Source organism: Cynara cardunculus (genome assembly GCF_001531365.2).
Source record: "Cynara cardunculus var. scolymus isolate 2C chromosome LG 15, CcrdV1, whole genome shotgun sequence".
In the NCBI taxonomy this organism is placed as follows: Eukaryota; Viridiplantae; Streptophyta; class Magnoliopsida; order Asterales; family Asteraceae; genus Cynara; species Cynara cardunculus.
Window position 1 is genome coordinate 7,630,644 of NC_037542.1, and position 18,738 is coordinate 7,649,381.

Genomic DNA, 18,738 nt, shown 5'->3' on the forward strand with positions numbered 1-18,738 from the left:
ATTTAATTAATAATTTTCAATTAATACTAATTACTATTTATTAATATCTATTAATAGTAGTAATAATTAATTAATTTTATTTATTAATAATTAATTTTGTATTAATAATTATTTATAATTAATAATAATAAACAATAATTAATATTAATAAGGGTTGTAATTGAAAAAATTGACCAAAAAAAATTCCTCATAAGCTACTCCAACTAGCATTTCAATAAATTAACTTATGTTGATAACTGAACCAGATTTTATGGAATGAAGGTGAAACACACTTTTTCCATTCTTTTTTATATTTGTTCCATATAAAAGTCTTTTCAAACATTAAACAGTAATCCATGTTCTATTATGTCTTATCCAATGTACCAAACACATAAATAATTCAAAATGCATCTCATACAACATTTATTGAGATACAGTTGTCAAAGTCTTGTGCTAATTGTTAACAAATCCTATCAAAATGTCATTTTTACCCTCTACCGAATACAATCATTCACTTGGAACATAGAAATCAAATTTGACATCCACAGAACCAGAAGTTGCACCGGTGTCCTTATATTCGATGTTCACGATCGTCCCCTCCTCATCTTCCTCTTGGTATTCCGCCCGTACCCGCCGCACCGGCACGGTGACGGAATAAATAGTTCCGAGGGCGGAATCCGTCGAGATGCTGAGCTGGACTTTATCTTGCGGTTCTATCACCACGAAGTCCGAAAGCGCGGTGACCACATTGCTGACTATCTTCTGTTTCGCTTCATCGCTGACTGCACATCTGTCGGAAAATAGAATCATCTTTAGCCTTTGTTTTGCTATGTTGGCATTCGAGTTTTGTATCATCGATGGAGATGGGAACACGATCTTCCAAGCCATGGCTAGACGTTCGAGAAAGCTCATGTTTATGGCGTTAAACAGAAAGCTTTCGTGGTTGTGGGCGATGGTGCTGGTGGACGTTTCGTAATCGCTGATGATTCCAACACGTTGATTGGAGCGACAACGTGTGTTTTGGGAATGGGTTAATGAAGTTGACCATTTGGGCATGGTTTCAGAACTAGCAGATACACCTTTTGCGAAATTACTAAAACCAACCTGCATTCGGGAACGACATCCGTCTAAGAAATAGAATTGAAAAACAAACAAAAAACCGCTAATTCTGCTTAAGATGCAACACAAGTGTGAGAGAGAAGCGGTATCGGGTTTAAAATTTTGGTATTCTCGGTCTGAATGTTGAACTTCTAAGGCTACAATTTTCTTACATACGATATACAAAAGAATTATCAGCTAGTTTTTACCAAACATAACTACGTTTTTTAACTATGACAAGTCCTACTAACGGTCTTTTGTTAACAACTACAAGAAAAACCTTTATAATCGGTAAACACGAGTATCCTATGGAGATTGGAGACCAAACCAAACCAAACAAAACTAGTATATCCCACCAGGAGGTTGGGGGGGGGGGGGTAAAAGATGGTTGTTTCCGAGTATCCTATGCAGAATGTGGATGAAAATCCAGACAACCGAAGAAGGCAGCCCACCTGGGTGGCGTAAAACATGGATAATCTAGTAAAAGATGCTTACCCCAACACTATCGATTCTCTTGAACCTAAACGGGTGTTTGGTTAACAGAACGGGATTTGGAATGCGTCAAAGGAATTGGAATGGTATTCCATGAAGTTTGGCATCGCATTTGGTTGGCAAGAATTGAAATCGAATCTCTCAAAGGAAATCAGATTTGAGATAATCCAAGAACGACAAATCTGGAGTTCGGGCAAAATCCAAGATCACAAACACATAATACCTTGCTTGTTTATGTTCCTTTAGGGTCAAAAATTCGGCAGAGTAACGGTATACACAAAGATCATTTCTTTGCAATCATCGAATGAATCTTTATATAGCCACCGGCGGTTAAGTCGGTTATTTTTGGTGGGAAGTCGTGTCTGTTCCCAACAGACGCGACTGTTCGGGACCGTCATCGGACATCGGGAGCTCTGCCCCTTGGACTCGTCCAGGGGAGATGCCCCTGGACCCTGCGTTCCCGAGATCAACTTAACTTATCCAAGCGTGTGCTCTGCACCTCCGGGCTCGAATATAGCTGTCTAATTTCGGCTTGTCTCACGTTAATCTCTTTTATTACTAAAATGGCTTATGACACTAAACATCACCAACGTGATTGCGTTTCTTCAACGACCATACACAGATGTGACCTAATTTCTCTTCATAATTACAACTTACATGTAGATCGAAAGAGTGAATGAGTTTTCTAACCATCATTCTTTAGCTCGATTGCAAACTAATCAATGCGAGCATGGTCGATTTTAGGCAAATTCCGATGGTTATATGAAATTTGCATACAGAAAACTGAAAGTTTATGGGGGATTTAAAGATCAGACCTTATGTGGAGGCGGTGAAATGGTACGGCGAAGGTTCGTTGGAGAAGGGCGTAATGCGGCATACACCGTTAAATCTCCTGCAATTGCCATTCTCAAGTCTCTTGTTTCTCCGATTAGGGCTTCGTGAAACTTGCTCTTGATTTTAGGGTTTGTTAACCGGCTCTGCTACCTGCAGGTACTTCCACAACGGCTTCCTGAAACTCTGGCTCGGCTTATTGCGACTGCTTTTAGCAGATTACCTTTTACGACGTCGTAGCACGTATCCTTAGCAGCAAAGCATATTTTTCTTACTTAACCTTGCATTATGGATTTTATTCAATGAAACCCCTCACGCTTCATTTCATTTGCATTTTGTTGAATTTTTTTTTATTACTTCATATGTCTCAAAATAAATGTAATGTTTCATTCATCCCAAAATAAATGTCCACAATAAAAAAAAATCATATAATTTTAAAGGTAAAGTACATAAAAAAATAACGTACTTTAACTTGATTCATTCGATTTACTGGTTTGGTTATTTTAAAGGATTCGATTTGACGAATATACATTTCGTATATGTTCATACACGAAGGACTATTTCTATCATAAGAAGAAAAACAGATAAATATATCAAATAAAATACACTTTTAAATCAATCTCTCCATTTGTAACACGAGCATATAAATGAAATGGGTGTTATAGGATGTGACAATTTTAAATGGGCCATTAGATATATTTGCATCTATAGTTTCGATCATAATCATCGCAACTCTTTCATACCTATTAGTATATCTTATGATACATTTACATCATAACTCTTTAAGTACAACTTTTAAAGCATGTGGTGGAGCGTTGCTAAACATCTTTTACCTATTAAGTGGTTGTCGGTTAAGAGTCTTCTCCTTTATTTATCGTGTAAATTTTTAGTCCTTGCTATGCCTCTTATCAGGTAAGATTACCAGCCTTTCCATGCTCACTCGGTAATATACATGACACCCGATGCATCTTGGGTTATGATTTATGAGTTCTCGTTGTTACTTTCAGTCGCTTTAAGTGGAGATTGTTGGAGTATGGTGCAGTTGATCTAGAGGCAGTGAGGTCTGATTTTTCGTCATTTCTGTTGAATAGGATGGTGGTTTCTATTTCCGTTTGTATAAGATAGTTTTTCTCAAATGTATTCACTGAGTATCTGTTCATTCTTTCATTTTAATTATTTGGGACAACATAATCGATTTTCCTGTTTGTGTACCATGAAGTTCGCCTCGACTAAATTTAATTGCCTCATATTGCATTGCACAAGTACATAACTAGTATATGATAACAAATATAACCATTATTAATTGTTTTAAGTTTTTAATGATGTAATAGTTGACTGTATGGCTTATTAATTAATACGTACCGAAGTTTTTATAATTGTGCATGCAACACAATAAAATTTATAAATATTATATTATATATTTTTAAACGATAAATCCGAGACTGTAGACGAGGAGTCAAGGACTCGAGGAAGAAGATCACGCGATTCAAAAGGTGAGACTTGAGAGCCGATAGGGTAGCTGATAGAGATGCCTAGGGGGATTGGGAATTCGTGATTCCTAAGAAGACTGGCGGATTTTTGTTCTGGGAATTTGCAATCGTGATTTTGTATAATACTAAATTACATCATAGATTGGACATAAGGAGACAATTAGACTGTATTACACACTTCTATCATATGAATTTTTTAACAGACAATAGTTTTATCGGCCAGACAGGTTGATTTAGTTTAACATCGACCTAATCCATGACCGACCTATTCTTATTTGTCCGTATACTTCATAAACCAATAAAACCTCAGTTTAGATTATTCGGTCTAATTTTCAGGTTGGGTTAGATTCCACCTCGTGATAGGTTTTTGTGAACCCTACCCAGTTGACTTGTCCTATGATCTCAAAATTAATGAGAAATTGACAGAAATAAACAATCATCAAATAGAGTTTCACTTTTTAATTATTTTCAGAATCAAATGCACTTTTTTTTTATATGGAGGGGGGAGACCCTTCCTATCAAGCAAAAAAAAAAAAAAAAAAAACCAAAAATACAAGACAAATACGTACTCGGATGGGGTGAACCACATCCACCAAAAAAACAAAAAACGCAAGAGAAATTCACTTTTAAACGATGCTTTATACAATGTTTCTTTAAGGGGTGTTTGAGATTGTTTATTTGAAACAACTTATATTTTTCTACAAAAACACTCATCAACTTATTATCGGTCAGAAGGGTTTAACTTATTCAAAAACTTCTTATTACCGGTTTGATACCGATATAAGTTATTTATCCAAACACTCAAAAATGTTTATTACCGATACCACACCAAAATAAATCAATAAGTTATTTTTATAAGCGAATCCCAAACATACCGTTAAATTTTCCCAAAATTAACCCTGCCCATTTCCGTCCATACAACATAAACCATGCTTTCAACATCCGTGATTGATTCATCCATGAACTTTCTTTACCGAGTGCGGCGGCTGTTCTAACGCGACCAGGTTCCCCAAAAATGGAGAAATCAATCACCCAAACTCCCAACATTCAATCAACACCCAAATAAGACAACAAATCAAATTCAATCGGAGAACTACCACTCGGTAGTTCCAGTGAATGGGGAGATGGAGAACCTCTCTTTTTCTCTCAAGATTCGCCGCCGATTCCTTTTCTCGAAAAACCCATGTTTTTCAACCTAATTTTGTTTTCCGCCGTCTCATTACACCTCTATACCCCAATCCCTCGCCTACTTCGCTAACACCCACCACTAATTTTGGTACTTTTAGGCACTTTTCTGCTTTCTCGAATGCAGCAAGCCCCATTTTCGATCATGTTAATTATGATGATGAACAGAAATATGCAGAAGAATTGTTTTTGCACGATGAAGATGATGAAGAGTTGGGGAAGATCTCCGTCAGAGCTATCTTTCTCTGTACCAGGTTCCAGTTTCTTCATCATATCTATGAATAAGACTATTTGGTTACTATGCTTGCATTCTTTATTGGGATTTATCTTATTGACAGCAGTATGTAATCCCTAGTATACTGTTATCTGATGTGAAAACTTGTTACCCACAACACTATTTCTGTGGGAGTACTTTATTGTGTATAGTTATTCTTTCTCTGCTAAGCATCCATCTGCTTTGTAATTTTTAGACTTGAAAACGTTATGAACAAGGACCCCTGTTAACATTATGTTTTTGTGCTTGTTAGAGTTCATGTGGAACAGTCTAAAGTAAGAGCCAATGTTCTCAAACTTTATGCATCCAATTTTGATTTTGAAAAGCAGTCCGCTTGGCAATCGAAAAGCAAAGACCACTTTCGAATGGATCTTGGCGATCTGAAGCTTCCTTGAGCTTACATAACGATATGCTATGGAAATAGAAAGCTGGTGGTTACAAGCAAAAGAGATGTTTATGAAGAGATGCTATTGTAGATTCACAGCACAATCTTGTGCATGCAACATCCTGCTTCATATATGCTTAAAAAGAGTAGATAAGTAGGTGCAAGAACCCTTAACCCTTTTATAGATGACATCTTGTGATTGATGATGGTCTTTACTCTAGTTTAGTAACAAAAAGCTGTATTGGTACTGTCCCCATATGGGTTTGATTTGTAGTATTTAGTTGTGGTTAACTGGTTATGTCGCTAAGCTATGTCATTTGCCTGATCCTCAAATCTGCAGAGGGAGACAACGAAAACAAAACCATGTATTTTAAACAATCTTTGATTGGCTAATGAAACCAAAAGAAATTATAGAACGGTGAAACCCAAAAGCAAGCATAGATAGGTGAACCTGCCCGGGATTCTTTGGTTAAATGACCTTAAATGAGTTTTCAGTTCGAGCATGACCTTCTAATATCATGTTTCTAAATCAATCTCGCACACTAAGAAGATTGTAGAGATTTTGTAGTAATGATTACTTAATCATTTAACTTTTTGCTTTACTTCCTTGTTAGCCGAGAAACATGTTATTGTCTTCTATTAGCCATTACTACTAAGCCCATGAATTATGACTGTTGAACTTCACTCGGTATTTCTTCAATGTAGTAATTAATACATATATACCGAAAGTTTTGGTTTAGTTAATGATCCTCGTATGTTATGTTTTGCATGCTGATATTGTGGGAGCTTAATCCCTCAGTCTCATATTTGCTTCTTGTTGTTTTGTTCTTTATGGTTTGGTTTCTCAGATATATGGTTTTGGCAGCGTCGATTTGAAGAGCTTGCAAGTCGAGATTTCAAGCCATGTTGTTCCTCCTACCTCCCGCTCAATAAATCATATTGCCCTTAGATTTTGCAATATCAATTCAGATTATACGGTAAGAAGGATTGAAAGCACTTTACAATCTATCACCCTGCTGATTTTTTCCTAAAGACTAATAAATTTTCTTTGGTTTTCATTCAATTTGTATCCTGGGCCTCCCTTAATCATTAAGAGCCCTAATTTCATTGTAAACAATTACCAAAATAATTATATTTCTTTTTGCACTATATCATGAGAGCCTCTTACTCATTCTGACCACTTAATGATTCTGCACAAAACCATTCTGCAACTGCCAAACATCCCCTTACTGATCTTTTACTTAAGTCGTCTTCTCCTACTCTGTTGTTGCTTGTAGTTCTCATTCGTCTTCTCCATTCTCCCACTTGGATGGAGAGATTACTTTCTAAATTCAAATTCGTTATGGATTGTGTCACAAGTTTAAGTTTGTAGTACACTAGTACTATAGAGAGGTTGCTTCCATCATATAGTTAAAGAAAATATGTAACTAAATGTCTAAATTGCCTAAACCTTTAGTACAACTTTTGACTAAACACATAGTTTTAACAAAAGTGTAACTATTAGTCAAATATCTAATAATATCCCTCAATGATGACGAATTTGGGAAGCCTTGTGGATCACTGTAAGTATAACAAAAAGGAGGTTTTTTACTGCAGGAGGTCGGTGTTGAAGAAAGCCCTAGCTGTCCCAGTTACATGGTCGTGTTCCAGTACGGATCTGCTGTCTTGTTCAACGTGGAGGATCATGAGGTCGAGTCTTACCTTGACCTTATACGAAGACATGCTTCTGGATTACTTCAAGAGACGAGAAAAGATGGTTTGTTAGTTAACTTTCTTCAGCGACATTTTCAAGCACTTTTTGCCCATTAAACTTTTGTGTGCTTGTGTAAACAGATTATGTCGTCAAGGAAAAACCATTGTTAAGTGAGGATATGCAGGGGGGACCAGATTACATTGTTCTGAAAAACCTTGATATCGATAGTATACGTATTATTAGTAGCGTGCTTGGTCAAAGTATCGCATTGGATTATTTCGTTTCACAGGTATTACCTTTTTCTTTTTTCAAAATGAGAAATAGTAGAGGCAACCCTGGAGTGGTCTTTAAAGGGTCCGTTTGGTATGCAGATGGGACTGGACAGGTCAGGACTGGATGGGAAAGAATGAGGTAGGCGAGTGAATGAATTGTGGAAGGTTTTAGGGTTTTAATTTGACATGGGTATCTTAGTAATTTATCAATCTTTCCCCATCGTCCCGAGTATTGTCCCACTCGGTCCTTGCCTGTATAATGTTGCGCCAAACACGAGACAACAAGTTTTCGTACTGGCATGTCCCGTCTAGTTCCACATACCAAACACATTATGGAAACAATCGCTCTACTCTTTGGGGTAGAGACATGTCTGTGTACATCCCACCGGACCCACCCATCCTCAACCCTGCTTTCAAGTGGGATATAGTGGATTCGTTTGGTTTGGTATTAGAGGTGCCTTGGAGGACAAATAGTAAGGTTCCTCCTTGGTGACCGGAAGGCCATGGTTCAAGCCAACACAAATGGCCTCTTTCAAACACTTTATCTTACATGTTTTCCTTTTATAAAGGTTGATGGCATGGTTGAAGAATTTACGGATATCAATCGTGTAATGGAGAAAACGGGCACGTTTACAATGGATAGGAAGAAGCTCTTCCAACTTGTCGGAAAGGCTAATTCAAATCTAGCTGACGTGATTCTTAAAGTAGGACTTTTTGACAGGTAATCAGTTGTTGAGTTAACAAATTCGTTATCAGCCAGACCCCACTCTGTGTGGGATTCACTAGGTTTGTTTTGTCTGGTGTACAAAGAAAGTAAAAAAACGATGTAAATGAAGTAGAAACGTTGAAAAAAACCCGTCTTATTTAAATTACAGATCAGAGATTGCCTGGAGAGAGGCGAAATATGCTCAAATATACGAGTACCTTCGCGAGGAGTATGAAGTCACCCAACGCTTTGGAAATCTTGATTACAAACTGAAGTTTGTGGAGGTAGTTTTCTGGCTTTTTAGCATTCGTTTATTGCTGAGTTTCTTGTGTTCTTGATCTATCGAACATATTGTATGATCATCTTCATCGTTTGTTCCTTTTACAGCATAATATTCATTTTCTACAAGAAGCCCTCCAAAACCGGAAGTCGGATCTCTTGGAATGGTGCATTATAGTGTTGTTGAGCATCGAGAACGTTATAGGAATATATGAAATCATTCAGGAAACGAACATAGTCGTGATGTGATGGATATATTGATAAAAGATAGATTTTATTTTACATACAAACTAAATACCAGATTGATTTTGGACCCAAAGAATGTGTGTATACTTGAATGCCATCAACTTTGAAATTATGCATGACCATTTACAAACCCAATGATCGTACAAACTAGTTTTCATGCGTTAACACGTGAAAAATGCAGTGTTTATACCATGTTGTTTCATATTCAGAACTATTTTGTGCATGGATATAAAGTAGTCCTAATCGTTTCACATGTGAAACAACATTGTAAAACCACACATGTTTCAGATATAAAAACCATGTTTCTAAATCTTTTCGAGCAATTGAACTACAAAATTTACCGATGCAATACTACACAAAAGGCTCTAATTAAGGATCGTTCTAATCTCAAAATTCTTCGACTCTAATCGCATCGCAAGCCATTTCATAAGCATCTCTAGGCCTCGATCTTTTAATTCCAGCCGTGAACCATACCTTATCGGATTTATACCCTTCGACTGCCACATTCGTGACCTTGATCCATACCAACACCTTCGTTTTCATTCCTTCAATACCAGTCAACTTTCCCCTCATCAAAATGCATTTGACCCGAGTGGCATATCTTATGACGGATGAGTCCTTGAAGGTTACCTCACAAGTGGAGGGCAAGTGCACCACGAGTTTTGCCTTGGTCTCGTCGAATTCATAAGAAATTACGTTGTTAGGGAAAAGACCCGGTGGTAAGTTGTAGTCACGGAGCAGTTCAGGCAATGATTTCACCGGCTTTCCTGTGATTCATAATAATCATGTCAGTCAAGCCATTGCAAATGCATAAAGGGCAACTGAAACAAAGTTCCAAAATTTCCTATTTTGTACCCATTTTGACCTTTAACTTGCTGAACTTGTAACATTTGATGACATGAATACCCGTTTACAAAAAGATCACAACAAATTGGACAATACACTTGATCTTCTGGTCATCAAATGTTACAAGTTCAACAGGTTACTGATCAAAATAGATAAAAAAAATAAATTGAAACTAAATGGTTTTTGGAGTTGGCTCATCCTTATGTTCCACTCAAAAGTAGGGTCCGGTGGGTGAGATGTATGCAGACATGACCTCATCCATAACAAGTAGACTGACCATCCGTGAATACTAAATGGTTTCAATGGCGAATAACACTAACGATTTGGATCTTGTACCTTTTAGTTTGTTAAAAATCCATTTTGCCTTCTCTTCAACTGTACTTGAGAAAGTCTGCAAGAATTGAACATTGTGACTTGTGAGTGAAATAAAAGAAAGTTGTAAAATTTCTCGAGTAGAATCAATCATTTCCAAGTGATATCGTTTTCTGGGTTTCGTATATATGAAAAGTCTGATTGTCGATCACATTTACCTGATGTACATTAACCTATTGATGAGATAAAATCCCTTGAAATCTAAGGGCTTGTTTGGTTAGCGGGATTTGATGGGATTTGGAATTGGATTCCATTCCAATCCTGCATTTGGTTTATATGAAAGTTCCAGAACTGAAATCGCACAAACATTGGATTTAGAAATTCCATCGGGTAGTTGGTATTCAACGGGATTTTATAGAATTTGCTTGTAATAATGTTTTAAAATATCTACACACCATACAACCGAAAGATTCCAAACCCTTCCACGAAATCCAATCCCTCAAAAACATTCCGTCAAACCAAAATGGCCCTAAGATCAATGATTCAATTGAATCTTGAGCTTGAAAAATATCCATCATCTATTCTCTTGAAAGATGTGTCCTTTCTAACACCTGATCAAGAGCTTTGATACAGAACTCATTTCAGCTACAGATAAGCAAGTCATTCTCACAAACATGAACAGCAAACAGTCATCATCAATAACTTTCTGATACCCACTTTATATTTCTTGAAAAACATCAATCCGTTATCAATTGGCTGCCAAATAATGAAACAGAACTGACTTAAAAGGAAGAAATAAGCAAGTCAAAAAAGCAACCCACATTTTCCACCATTACCAAAATCAAGAAATCAACCAGAAAGCACAATAAAATTACAGAATCTACAGATTTTATTGAAAACAGAAACCTCTAGCAAGCAAATTTCCTGGTTAACAACAAAACCCCCAAGTGGGTAAGATTCAATCAACCTACATTTAAACGATTATCGATGATAAAAGCATAGAATTGGGTAAGATTGAACATACATTTAGGTCATCGGTGATGTTTGAGAACTCTTTTTTAGCTTTCTTTGAGATCCAATAGCTTCCTGCTTTCGCTTTGATGCTTCCAACTTTCACCATTGCTTTCTCCATTTCCCCCCTTCACTCTCTCACCCCTTTACCCACTCGATGTGTAAAATTGTGTGCAATTTCTGTGAAGAAGATAGGGTTTGTTCTATTGACGAGATGAAAAGGGCGAAAAACAAGGGGAAAACAAACATACCACCGATTCCATGCGAGTAACATGCCGCTCTACATCAAAAGGAGAATTGGGGTTCACGCTTTTCAATAGTGTGATTAGAATTTGTGTTTACATTTTGAAATTTGTGTATTTTTCCTATCTACATACATACAACATAGGGATATTTGTATGTATGTATAGGGTTGTCATTACATACCGTTGTTGTTTGTGCGTTGGTTTTTTGAAGGAGGGGTAATTTCGTCATTTGGTTTTTGCATTAGGGCACAATAAGATACCTTACATTAGGAGTATAAATAATACGAGACAACTCACGAGCTATTCGAAATCGACTCGGTTAAAGCTCGGTCAACACTACACTCGAATAAGCTCGGCTCGAACTCGAGCTCGACTCGACATATTAACGAGTCGAGTCAAGTTATCCAAAACTCGACTCGAAAAACTCGTGAGATACTCGATTATCTTATATATAATTAGTTTTAAATTATGATAAGTTTTTATGATAAAATTTGTAAAATATAAATAATAAAAATGTCTTATATTTTTAGATATTTAAACAAAATTATGCATTTTTTAATTAACAATTAATCAATTACTTTTTATTAAAATCATAATTAAAAAAGAAAAACTATAAAAAGGGTTAGTGAAATTGTCCCACATTGGAAGAAAGTTTGTAAAAGAAGGGAGAAAAAAGGTTACAAAAAGAGAGGAAAGTGAATGAAATTTCTAACTTTGTCTTTTTTATGATAAAGTTTGAAGTTGATCCCTTTAGTTTTATAAAAACAAAGAGAACACATTTAAGTTTTAAATTTTATAAGAGAAAAAACCAAAAATTTCATAAATTTCAATGAGTGTGTTTGATTTGAGTTTGAGTTCAAGCTTGATTTGAGCTTGTTTACATCTTGTTTCGAGTTTGAGCTTGATTTGAGTTCAAGTTCGAGCTTTAGAAATAGTTATCGAGTTCGGGTCGAGCTTTGATTTTTACTACTTACGAGTTTTCGAGTCGAGTTTGAGCTTGGAAATCAGTTTCGAGTTCGAGTCGAGTATAGTGATACTCAAGCTCGACTCGCATCATTTACATCCCTACCTTACATGATAGTTTCCATGTTAAGATATGTGATGTGTTCACATATCTAAGTATGTTAACATTCTTTGTTTTCCATGTTTAGGTTTCTTAATGTTCATTATTTTTATATTTTAATGTATGTTAAGGACTTAAGGTTACATGTTGTACGTGTTTGTTACGGCTGGTTAATGTATCTTAAGTTTCAGTATTTTCATGTTAAGGTACGTTAAAACTGCCATGTTAAAGATATATCACGGTGTCTAAGGCATTATTAAGTTATGTTAAGCTTTGTGCCCTCGTAAATCAATCCCCCGAACTTCCATTTAGCAAACATCCTACTGCGATGTCTTTTAGAAGCATCAGATCAACTATCAGGTGGCAAGTATCATCCAAAGGCCACAAAAGAATTTCTACAGTTCTCATTCAGAAGAAAAGGGTTCCTACACGACCCCAGTTCTATATTTATATGCGTACATAGGGCGGATTTAATCTTCGGGTTGCTGGGGTGTTGTGTCTACTTACCTTCACAATGTGAATGAAGAAAGAGGCTAAATTTACAAAATAACAACTTATTTTCATAAATTCTCTTATGATAGTATTGTGCCTTCATTTTTCTTATTACAACAATGTACTTTTTCAAATTATTTTTTATTCATACATTGTACTTTGAAAAATCTACCTATTATAACAATTGTAACCTTTTGATTTAAATTTTGATGACATGGTATAAGTTAGGAGGTTACCATGCTGACATGACAAACAATATAACATTCAAGTCATTATCATTTGTTGATATGGCCGATGACATGGATTTTATGTAAAACTAATTATAAAATATATTTTTTTATTTTTTACTGAAGTTTTTATAATATTAAAAAAATCCATTAGTCAATCGATAATATGCAAAACTGGTGTTGTGGTTTTTTTTTCCTGTTAATGGTTGGAGACATTCTAGAACAAAACAACTTCTTTGGGAACCTTTCTGATGCCCCAGAGCCCAAGGTATCAGATTCGGCCAATAATCTCTAAATCAACTTAAAACTACGATGAAAGTTATTGATAGCCTACAACTTTGAATTTATAAAGAATTCACATATCTACTTTTTTATACATGTGAAATGGGCTGTTACAAACTCCCCACTTAAATTTTTGACGTCATCATCAAGCCTTCCAAAATCCTCCTTGTAATCGGTGATGTTTGCCTAAGATGTTAAACCCTCCCCTCCCCTCCCCTCCGCTCCGACTCAAGGACTCATCATGCTCAAAGAGGTTTCCTTACGCCCACATAGCCCAAAGCAACATATTGGTCCAATAACCTCCAAATCAACTTAAAACAATTGTGGAAATTATATGTAGCCCACAAAATTAAACTTACAAGAAACTTATGAACCTACTTTTCTATCTACATGGGACGGGTTTGTTAGAACCTTAGTGTAGGATGTGACATCTGGTTGTCCAATTGGATGCCTCGAAATTTGAACTTGGGTTGGAACTCTTCCACAAGATACAAGCCTTTCTCATGCCCTTTATTCCAACTCATTTTGTATTTCGATAGAGGCAAGACGTGCATGGTGTCCACTAAAAGCGGTGTCAAGGTCAAAACCAAAATTATATCCACCATGCAGCTTGAGGAAGAGGTAAAAGGTCCCGACACCAAATAGAACCACAAGACCGAGACTTTAGCCAAACACTGAGAGTCCAGGGAAGAGCACCAGGTAGGCGAGAATGTCATGTTCTGCACGAAGGTTTCCAAGAAGTTGGATAATTACAGATCCTTCGGGATATAGGGGAATGTCGAAGAGATATCAAGAAGTCTTTCCATGATTTATCTCCACTTAGGGGTTGTGTGCCTAAACAGTTACACAGTAATCGTTTATCAGTAATATTCAAACACTATCATTTACCTTATCGGGTAAGATTGCAACAATTTATCCGTAAACGCTAACTAAATAAGAGTTATCACCTTTATTTATTGAATAAGACCTTTCAAACCTTGTCATTCTTGTTATCATGTAAGAATCTTGATATTTACCATGTTTATAGAGTAAAAAATATAACTACAAGGTGCTGTCTGATTGATTTGAGCTTGGTTCCAAAGGTTAAAAGTACCTGGAGGTCACAAGTTCAAATCCAAAAAGAATTAAAAATCCTTTTGCAACCATGGAGGTTCAAATACAATGACTTCGAACGATCTGCAAAACTGGTGTGCATATTCAGGTTAATAAAAAAGTGAATTAGGATTCGTCAACGACTTCGGTCCCTAGCTTTTCTTATCAGTCTCTGACCAGTTTGGGCTTCAAGCTCGTTTCAATATCTCTACACTTCCGACACCTTTTCGCTGTAGATTTTTGCTTCATTTCAATGGCGTCCCATACCTCTGTAATGGTCTTTAGAATCGCTCCTAGATTTGAGCGTCAGATTAGAGCCTGAAATTCTAAGCTCGTCAAACGTTTCGACCTGCAGACCTCCGCAAATAATCCGTCAGGTGAATAAGAAAAAAAGCCCTAATTTTCAGCTCGAGTTTACTTCATCTACAAGTGTTGTCAACTTAATCTCTTGCTCTGTGGATCTTAATTACTTGTATACTTGCTTTATTTTGATGTTCTGTTCAATGTAATTACATCTGCGTAGTGTGGGTACTTGCTTGATTCGATTAAGAATCAATTGATAGGTCTATTTTAGTCGTTTGAAATTTGGAGCACCAATTAGATGGTTATTATGCGAAATTGCGAAGAGGTGGAAGGTGAACTGGTGAAGGTTTGGGTTTGAAATTAGGTTCGATTACAAAATTTTGTTCTGTTACTTTCATTTACTGCATCTTGGAGATCAAGTAGTTAGGGTGCACGGTAGCTGACTGTCTCAGGTTCAAATCCTTTCCCGATTATAGATTTAGAATCAAAATTTTGAAGGATCTAAATAAACAGTCTTGATTTTGTGGGAGGTAGAAGAAAGGAAATTTTGAGAGTTAGCTTTATCAGATCATAATGTGCCTGTTATTTTAGGAAAATGTAAGATGAATTCATCTTCATCGCCTTGAATTTGAAACATAAAATGCAAATTTTGCATCATGAAATTGTGATGAATGAGGATCTTACACGGGACTCTTCGTGGAATAGGGTTAACAGATTCAATTTCTTATCTTATTTGGTTATCATGTCATGTAACTACAACATAGTTCGATTGGTGATGTTATCTTGCATAATCGATGTAAAATGTCGAAGAACCACTGTATTATCTTTCATCTTTGCTAAATGCATAATTTGATAAAAGAATGTGTCTGAATTTGCACAAACCAGGGGTCTTCACGGAAACAACCACTCTGTCCTTTAGGACAAAGGTCAATTCTTCTTACATCTCACCTCCACCCTGGATATGCTGGGATTTTTTTGGTTTGGTTCGGTTTGGTTTAATGTGCTTGAATTTGATAGATTGTGTAGCAAAGATGGATGAAGAGATGATGACGCTGCATAATGTGATGCCCGTGAAGCTTGCTATAAAGAGGGAAATGGAGTATCGAAGTAAAATGGAGGTCTTGAGAAACCGCCGGTTTAATAACTTAAATCCTTTGCTTCCTTCCCAGGTGAGATCGCATGCAAATTTCGTTTTAACATGAACTAGTCTTCAAACCATTAGCATTAAGTAATTATATGGGCTATGCTCGATCCGTTAGTCTAGCCTTATGAAAGCATTTTCATTCGTCTTGTGGGTTCGATGTTTGTTGCTCCTTGCATCAAACAAACGGGATTCATGATCACATCTTTATGTTTTGCAACGTCATGTAAATGACACATGAGGATTAGAATTGGAGAGTGTTCTGAGCCTATTGACCCTTGATATTGATTTGTGAAGAGGATTTAATGTAGTATCACGAAAACAGCCTCTCTACCCTTGATATTGTTTTAGAAGTATGTAATTATTACACTTTTTAATTAACTAAATGACAATTTTACCATTAATAATAAAGGTAGTAATGAATTTCTTCATCTCATAATTAAGGGTAGAATTGGAAGGTAGACACTTACTTTTCAAAGTGGACACTTACTTTAGGAGAAACTAATTAGAAATGTGGACGCCTATTTTCACATCGAGTATTATTTTGCATAGCATCATTTGAATGGTTTAGTTTTGATTTTAGTCGACCCTACACTAGCCTATACGAGCAGAAACTATACAAGCCAACCTAAGGCTTGAGCTTTTGGCGAGCCAGGAGCACAAGCCTGAGTTTCTCAAGCTCGGTTGGCCACAAACAACTCCAACCCTTACCAGCTCCCAGATCCGCTCAAATACACCTGTAGTTGCACAGCAAAAATTCATTACTACTCTATTATTTAGGGTAAATTGTCATTTAATTGATTAAAAAGTGTAACAATTACACGTTTGTAAAACTGATTTTTTCATTGTGGCCATTTGTTTTGGGACGGAGGGAGTACCAAACAGTGAATCCCATGTGGATTGTGGTCTGGGAAGGGTGGGAAGGTAGAATGTATGCCGACCTTACCTTTATCCCGAGGGGTAGAGAGGCTGTTTTCATGATACTACATTGAATCTTCTTTAAAAACAAGTGTTCATGTTTCTATTTTAATTTACCTCAAAATAAGTGTCCACTTTCGATAGTAAGTGCATACTTTCCAATTATATCCTTAATTATGAGATGGAGAAATTGATTACTCCTCTATTATTAAGGGTAAAATTGTCATTTAGCTAATTAAAAGATGTAATAATTACACATCTCTAAAGCGGTGTGCCTTTCTCATTGTGGACATTTATTTTGGGACGGAGGGAGTAACAGGATTGCCATGCAACTGTAAGAAAATGCGTTTTTTTTGGTAAATCTTACCATCGTTTGATCCTTTCCTTCTCTTTTATCGCTTCACGTTTATACAAGACGGTCAGAACGACCCATAACTACAGATATATATACGTGTAGGTGCAGCCTGCAAATCAAGCAACATTAAAGCGAAAAGAGCCTTCTTCTAGTGGTACAGCGCTAGAAAGACGTTCAACAGGTCTCATTTGCAAGATCTGTCAAATAACCTTTGGTACCGTTCTTCATCTGAAACAACATTCCGAGACCATAAGACACAAAGGCAACATTTTGCAGTTAAAAAAACGGGGCCAAAATGTTAGCACACCGTTTTTATGCGAGCTTTGTAACTCATCTTGCTCTAGCGGCATCGTGATGGAAGATCATCTTAAGGGTACGAAGCATGCCACCGTCCTGCAAGAATTCGAGAACGCTAAAAGGGCGAGAGCCGAAGAGGCGTTTGCTGCAAAACTGTATTGAATGATTGGGGCATCGATTGTTAAAAAGAGTACAACAAAAGTTTCATACGTTCGTGATCGGTAACTTATGATATACGGAAAAGAATGTTTGGTGTGTTGACACAGAGTAAAGTAGTCGCGATCGTGTAAATTAATGTCGTTTTATCATTTTATATGTTGTTTTAACGAGTAGTCGAATGTTGACGATTAGAATGGTATTGATCGTGTATAACTTATTTGTATGGAATCTATTTTACCATTTTAACATTTGTCATATATATGGCACCTCACTTTTTTTACAATTTTACAATTGGTATTTGGATCCTCCAGTGGGATGTAAGCGTAATAAGTTATTCGAGCTCGGTTCGAACAACTTTTTCGAAATAGGGCTTGAGTTCGAGCTCAATTGTTTTAAATTATCGAGCTCGATATTCGTTTACAAGTTCGAAATCGCGATCAATTATCATGTTTATTGGCTCGAGTTCAATAATTTTATTACATGGTTTATGAATATACGAGTGTGTTTCGCTCGAAAAGTCTATACTCGAATGGTTCGGCTCGACTTGAAAAATTTAATCGAGTTTTCGGATGAGTCAAATCAAACATTGATGTTATGAAAGTTAGCTCGTTAAGTTAAACCAGTTCTTTTTTACGTTCCAGAGACTCGAGCTCAATAATTATTAAGTAAACAAGTTATAGCTCAATAATTGTTAAAAAAAATCGAATTATTTACACCCCTTAACCTCCACAATCTTTAAGCAGCAAACCCAAATTCTTTTTTTCCATTCAGTATGTTTGTATATATTTATAGAGTTGGTTTTCAATGAGAATAAAAGTTATAGTGGGAAGAGATTTTTATTATTAGATCAATCCTAATTAAAGATCAATAGTAATGAGATGTATCAATATGCAACAGATCAAATTCTGTATCAAAAGCAATTAATAGGGTGAGGGTGAGATTAAAAGTAATCAAATGTTCAGATCATTTATTACCATCATCTTTTTAACTCCTATTCTCATACGATTTTTTGTGTGTATATATATATATTTATATAAGGAAATAATCAAATGAGAACCACAAAAA

General features: G+C 36.2%; 4 protein-coding genes across 6 annotated transcripts; 2 read left to right on the forward strand and 2 right to left on the reverse strand.

Annotated features, from left to right (window-relative positions):
• Window positions 1–340: 340 nt before the first annotated feature.
• LOC112528015 (cell division topological specificity factor homolog, chloroplastic-like) lies at window positions 341–2,580 on the reverse strand. The gene is made up of 2 exons (XM_025138901.1): window positions 2,385–2,580; window positions 341–1,083 (listed from the first exon to the last, which is right to left on the reverse strand). Exons 1-2 carry the CDS (start codon window positions 2,472–2,474, stop codon window positions 487–489), a joined length of 687 nt encoding a protein of 228 aa, XP_024994669.1. The 5' UTR covers window positions 2,475–2,580; the 3' UTR covers window positions 341–486.
• A 2,282-nt stretch (window positions 2,581–4,862) lies between these two features.
• Window positions 4,863–8,998, forward strand: LOC112527670. Its single transcript, XM_025138436.1, has 7 exons — window positions 4,863–5,329; window positions 6,600–6,711; window positions 7,331–7,490; window positions 7,568–7,716; window positions 8,269–8,420; window positions 8,575–8,689; window positions 8,793–8,998. The coding sequence occupies exons 1-7, from the start codon at window positions 5,007–5,009 to the stop codon at window positions 8,931–8,933; spliced, it is 1,152 nt and encodes a 383-aa protein (XP_024994204.1). The 5' UTR covers window positions 4,863–5,006; the 3' UTR covers window positions 8,934–8,998.
• A 70-nt stretch (window positions 8,999–9,068) lies between these two features.
• LOC112527671 (uncharacterized protein At5g01610-like) lies at window positions 9,069–11,454 on the reverse strand. Of its 2 annotated transcripts, XM_025138438.1 has the most exons (4): window positions 11,351–11,433; window positions 11,113–11,279; window positions 10,113–10,167; window positions 9,069–9,697 (listed from the first exon to the last, which is right to left on the reverse strand). In XM_025138438.1, the coding sequence occupies exons 2-4, from the start codon at window positions 11,218–11,220 to the stop codon at window positions 9,318–9,320; spliced, it is 543 nt and encodes a 180-aa protein (XP_024994206.1). In that variant the 5' UTR covers window positions 11,221–11,279; window positions 11,351–11,433; the 3' UTR covers window positions 9,069–9,317. The 2 variants fall into 2 exon arrangements, with proteins under 2 accessions (XP_024994206.1, XP_024994205.1); XM_025138437.1 differs by having other exon boundaries at window positions 11,113–11,454.
• Window positions 11,455–14,680: 3,226 nt separating this feature from the next.
• LOC112527980 lies at window positions 14,681–17,928 on the forward strand. Of its 2 annotated transcripts, XM_025138855.1 has the most exons (4): window positions 14,681–14,877; window positions 15,689–15,729; window positions 15,821–15,972; window positions 17,320–17,928. In XM_025138855.1, the coding sequence occupies exons 3-4, from the start codon at window positions 15,835–15,837 to the stop codon at window positions 17,674–17,676; spliced, it is 495 nt and encodes a 164-aa protein (XP_024994623.1). In that variant the 5' UTR covers window positions 14,681–14,877; window positions 15,689–15,729; window positions 15,821–15,834; the 3' UTR covers window positions 17,677–17,928. The 2 variants fall into 2 exon arrangements, with proteins under 2 accessions (XP_024994623.1, XP_024994622.1); XM_025138854.1 differs by lacking the exon at window positions 15,689–15,729.
• The last annotated feature ends 810 nt before the right edge of the window (window positions 17,929–18,738 follow it).

Bases quoted from the DNA above. Each gene is read 5' to 3' on its own strand.
- LOC112527980 (XM_025138855.1), top strand. From the start codon at position 15,835: ATGGATGAAGAGATGATGACGCTGCATAATGTGATGCCCGTGAAGCTT. The intron at 15,973-17,319 runs GTGAGATCGCAT...ATATACGTGTAG, and splicing joins ATCCTTTGCTTCCTTCCCAG to GTGCAGCCTGCAAATCAAGC.
- LOC112527670 (XM_025138436.1), top strand. From the start codon at position 5,007: ATGGGGAGATGGAGAACCTCTCTTTTTCTCTCAAGATTCGCCGCCGAT. The intron at 6,712-7,330 runs GTAAGAAGGATT...TTTTTACTGCAG, and splicing joins ATATCAATTCAGATTATACG to GAGGTCGGTGTTGAAGAAAG. The intron at 7,491-7,567 runs GTTTGTTAGTTA...TTGTGTAAACAG, and splicing joins TCAAGAGACGAGAAAAGATG to ATTATGTCGTCAAGGAAAAA.
- LOC112527671 (XM_025138437.1), bottom strand. From the start codon at position 11,220: ATGGAGAAAGCAATGGTGAAAGTTGGAAGCATCAAAGCGAAAGCAGGA. The intron at 10,168-11,112 runs GTATGTTCAATC...CAATTCTTGCAG, and splicing joins ACATCACCGATGACCTAAAT to ACTTTCTCAAGTACAGTTGA. The intron at 9,698-10,112 runs GTACAAGATCCA...TATGAATCACAG, and splicing joins GATTTTTAACAAACTAAAAG to GAAAGCCGGTGAAATCATTG.
- LOC112528015 (XM_025138901.1), bottom strand. From the start codon at position 2,474: ATGGCAATTGCAGGAGATTTAACGGTGTATGCCGCATTACGCCCTTCT. The intron at 1,084-2,384 runs GTCTGATCTTTA...TCCCGAATGCAG, and splicing joins TTTCACCGCCTCCACATAAG to GTTGGTTTTAGTAATTTCGC.